The sequence below is a fragment of the Dysidea avara genome, chromosome 10 (assembly GCF_963678975.1).
Source record: "Dysidea avara chromosome 10, odDysAvar1.4, whole genome shotgun sequence".
Taxonomy (NCBI): Eukaryota; Metazoa; Porifera; class Demospongiae; order Dictyoceratida; family Dysideidae; genus Dysidea; species Dysidea avara.
Window position 1 is genome coordinate 25,585,855 of NC_089281.1, and position 3,247 is coordinate 25,589,101.

General features: G+C 37.9%; 1 protein-coding gene across 1 annotated transcript; it reads right to left on the minus strand.

Moving 5' to 3' along the window:
- Positions 1 to 2,388, minus strand: LOC136236908 (tyrosinase-like). Its single transcript, XM_066027137.1, has 5 exons — positions 2,264 to 2,388; positions 1,757 to 2,010; positions 1,337 to 1,637; positions 511 to 1,145; positions 1 to 453 (listed from the first exon to the last, which is right to left on the minus strand). The coding sequence occupies exons 2-5, from the start codon at positions 2,003 to 2,005 to the stop codon at positions 136 to 138; spliced, it is 1,503 nt and encodes a 500-aa protein (XP_065883209.1). The 5' UTR covers positions 2,006 to 2,010; positions 2,264 to 2,388; the 3' UTR covers positions 1 to 135.
- Between the last annotated feature and the right edge of the window lie 859 nt (positions 2,389 to 3,247).

Genomic DNA, 3,247 nt, shown 5'->3' on the forward strand with positions numbered 1-3,247 from the left:
TTATGTACTAAAACACAATGTTGCTACTGTTCATAGTAAGTACGTAATAATAAGTTACAATCAATGCTGCCATAAAATTCCTGTTATCAACAGTGTTTAGTTGGATAAAAATGTCTTTTATTATTAGTCACATAATTATATGATGTTTGGTAGGTCACAATAGTATCCAAAATTACGAGACCGTGTGAACATGTCAACGTTGGTACTGAGTGGGAAAAATGGAACCATAAAGTCATCAGGCTGATGTCCTATGGTGGGAACAGTCACTGGTATATCATTAGGATACTCTGCATCAGGGTGTCGCTCCAGCCATTCATCAAACATACAATCTACCATGACATGGTGAGACATGAAAAGAGGATCATTTGGTGATGATACCACATCATCCATTTGTCCTCTCTTATCAAGAGGAAGATTTGTGGCGAGATCACCTGCGCCAGTAATGGTATGAACCTAAACAAGAAAAGTGAAATTATTAATACACAATGACAAAAATCATGCAGTACTTACCGTGCCATGCATTTGTTGTTTAAGTGCAATCAATCGAGAGCCATTTGACTTTGTGAGGGAACATTCAGGGTCAAAAGTGGGAGAACAAAAACACATTCTGTCTTTACGGCATCTACGTATATTAAAGTTAACATTAGCATCAACAAAACTTCGATAGTTTCTTCGTGATAGAAAATTATAAGGTGGTCTTTCATATCTTCCAAAAGTCATGGCACGATTTACTTGCCGACTTGTAGGCCAGTCAGGATTGTTGCTACTGCAAGGGTTAGTTCCTGTGAATGGGCAACGTTGAAGGGGACCAGTATTAACATTTGGATCACAAATCTGAAAGAATTTTTGCCAACATATTGTGTTCCATCCATCACCAACAATATCTCCAAATACACGAGGAAAACCACTGACATTCCTTGTTGCCCCAAGCCTCTTTTCAGTAAAGAGATCATCTGACAGTATTCCAGTAGATCTTTGAATTTCAATTCGCCAGTCCCAGTAAGGTAGCCTGAAAGTGTGATAGTCCAAGTGTCCCATGCTCTTTAACATGTGTTGTATTTCCCACTCAAACAACAAGTGAAAGTATTTGTGCCAAGTTGTGAATGCAGGTCCGGCATGAGCATAATCCAAACGAATCGATACATCTAAAATGTAATATATATGACATTGTTGTATGTACATTTATGTATTAGGATTAAAAAGTCAATTAACAAGTGCAGAAATGTGTGTGACCATAATTCAAGTTTTGAGCCATCAAATTACATCATAATACACATACGCAAGTATCACTGCATGCAGATACAATGGATGCTTACTACATACTTATTTACATTACCTGGTGTAGCAGAATCTTTTGAAGCAAAGTGGTGAAGCCACACAAACAAATTATAAAGTGATACGTTACTCATGTGGAGATTTGTGGTTCCTGGAACTGCCTCTTCTAATACAGCCACGTACCCTGAGTCAAATGAACGTGACTGAACAATAGTATCAATGAATTCAGCCCAGTCACTATCAGTGTAGGTAGCAAGTGGTCGTCGGGGAAGAACTTGTGACTCAGAGCAATCAGGTCCATAGTGACCAAACTTACACCGACTACAGTCATATCCCGCATAATTTCCATTGCACTTACAGACCTGTGAAGAGAAACCACAATAATACACATGTCAATACAACTAGCAATTGTACAATTATTATAATAACAGTCAATTATAGTAGAGTCATGCATAGGATCTTTTTAAGTATCAGTACTAACCTTGGTGAAGTAGTGAGGCCAATTGCGACGCACATCAGCACTGTTTATGTCATATCCAGGCAAGTTCAAATCAGTACACTGTCCCCTACCAGCATTCTGTCCACACACACCATCACTTGTAGTTGGACAACACTCCAAGTTTTCTAGACTTGTAACATCACTACATGCTCTTGGTATTTGACCATAAGCCTCCTGCCCCAACAGACATAGCAAGGCAATGGCCATGAAAGAAACTTGACCACTTTGCATTTTAACTACAGTGTACAAAAATAAGTTGAAATAGCTACTGTAACACTCAATATGTAAGAGATAGACTAAGTGTTGTTTAGTTATTTATTTATTAAAACTTTACAGTGTAGCTATGCGGTTGATAATTGATGTAATTTCACATGCATTGTATAGCTAGGTTTTCACATCATCGCATAATTTGTGAGGCTATAATTAGTAGAAATGGCCTCTATAATATATGCCTAATGAGACTGACCCATATACATATGTAGCACTCACCTAGTAGATAGCTTCAGTTGACGAGAGAAATAATTAAGCCTCAATTGATATTCCCACGATAGCTAATGAATCCAGAAGTTTTCAGTTAAGCTGCAGTTTGTACTCATGATTTTGTCTAATGTTCCACGCTTTATATACTTAGTGTTTGCATTGTATGCGTGGGCTACAGAATATCCTGCTACCTAGCTACTTCATCCAATTGTTTTTTTGAAAACTTCCGTCGCAAATCCGGAGTAATTCGTGTGCGTGGGTTGTATGACAACGTGATCTAAACTTCAATTTAAACTTTCTAAAGATTTTAAGGCTTTGCAGCACAAGTACTACCTGGTCCTATATGTACACTTAACAGCGTGGCTAAATATTTCGTCTTAGCTGAATCATAGTGTAGTTTAGTTACCATGCACTGGTTTGGCCACTAAATTGAAAAAATCTCAGCAAACCGTTTATACCCTTGCCATTACCGGACATGAAAAGTAAATGCTTTTCCAAAAGCACATACATGGCAATCCATAGCTTGACTTGTGAATAATCAGTTGAATCTTTTTGGAATTTAATTGTATATTGGATCATCTAGTTTGTTTGTTTGTGCTTTATTTGTTTATTAGTCTCCTTGCTATTTCTGCATGTGCTGTGCTATTCAGTGGCGGATCCTGGGAGGGGGGAGGAAAGGTAAAACGGGCATGCGCCCCCTTTCCCACTTCCCAATCCATTATCTCTCTCAAGAAAAATTGCATACAAGATCGAGATACTCTAATGGAGCAGTCACAGTGTTCGTGAGGCAGTGTAGCTTAACTATGAAGCTGTGACTAAAGGTTCTTTATATACTTTATAGTAAATACATTTGGTGAACGGTAGTCATTATTGTTGTGACTTGTATATATAGCTAACTAGCTACGTATGGCACACTGCTAACTACACACTTGCTTCTCAATATAAGAGAGTTGTTGACAGCTATTATAATTGCATCAATTAAGAGATTTAAGA

Coding starts and splice junctions, on each gene's coding strand:
- LOC136236908 (XM_066027137.1), bottom strand. CDS start 2,005: ATGCAAAGTGGTCAAGTTTCTTTCATGGCCATTGCCTTGCTATGTCTG. Junction 1,146..1,336: donor AAAAGATTCTGCTACACCAG/GTAATGTAAATA, acceptor ATTACATTTTAG/ATGTATCGATTCGTTTGGAT. Junction 454..510: donor AACAACAAATGCATGGCACG/GTAAGTACTGCA, acceptor TTTCTTGTTTAG/GTTCATACCATTACTGGCGC.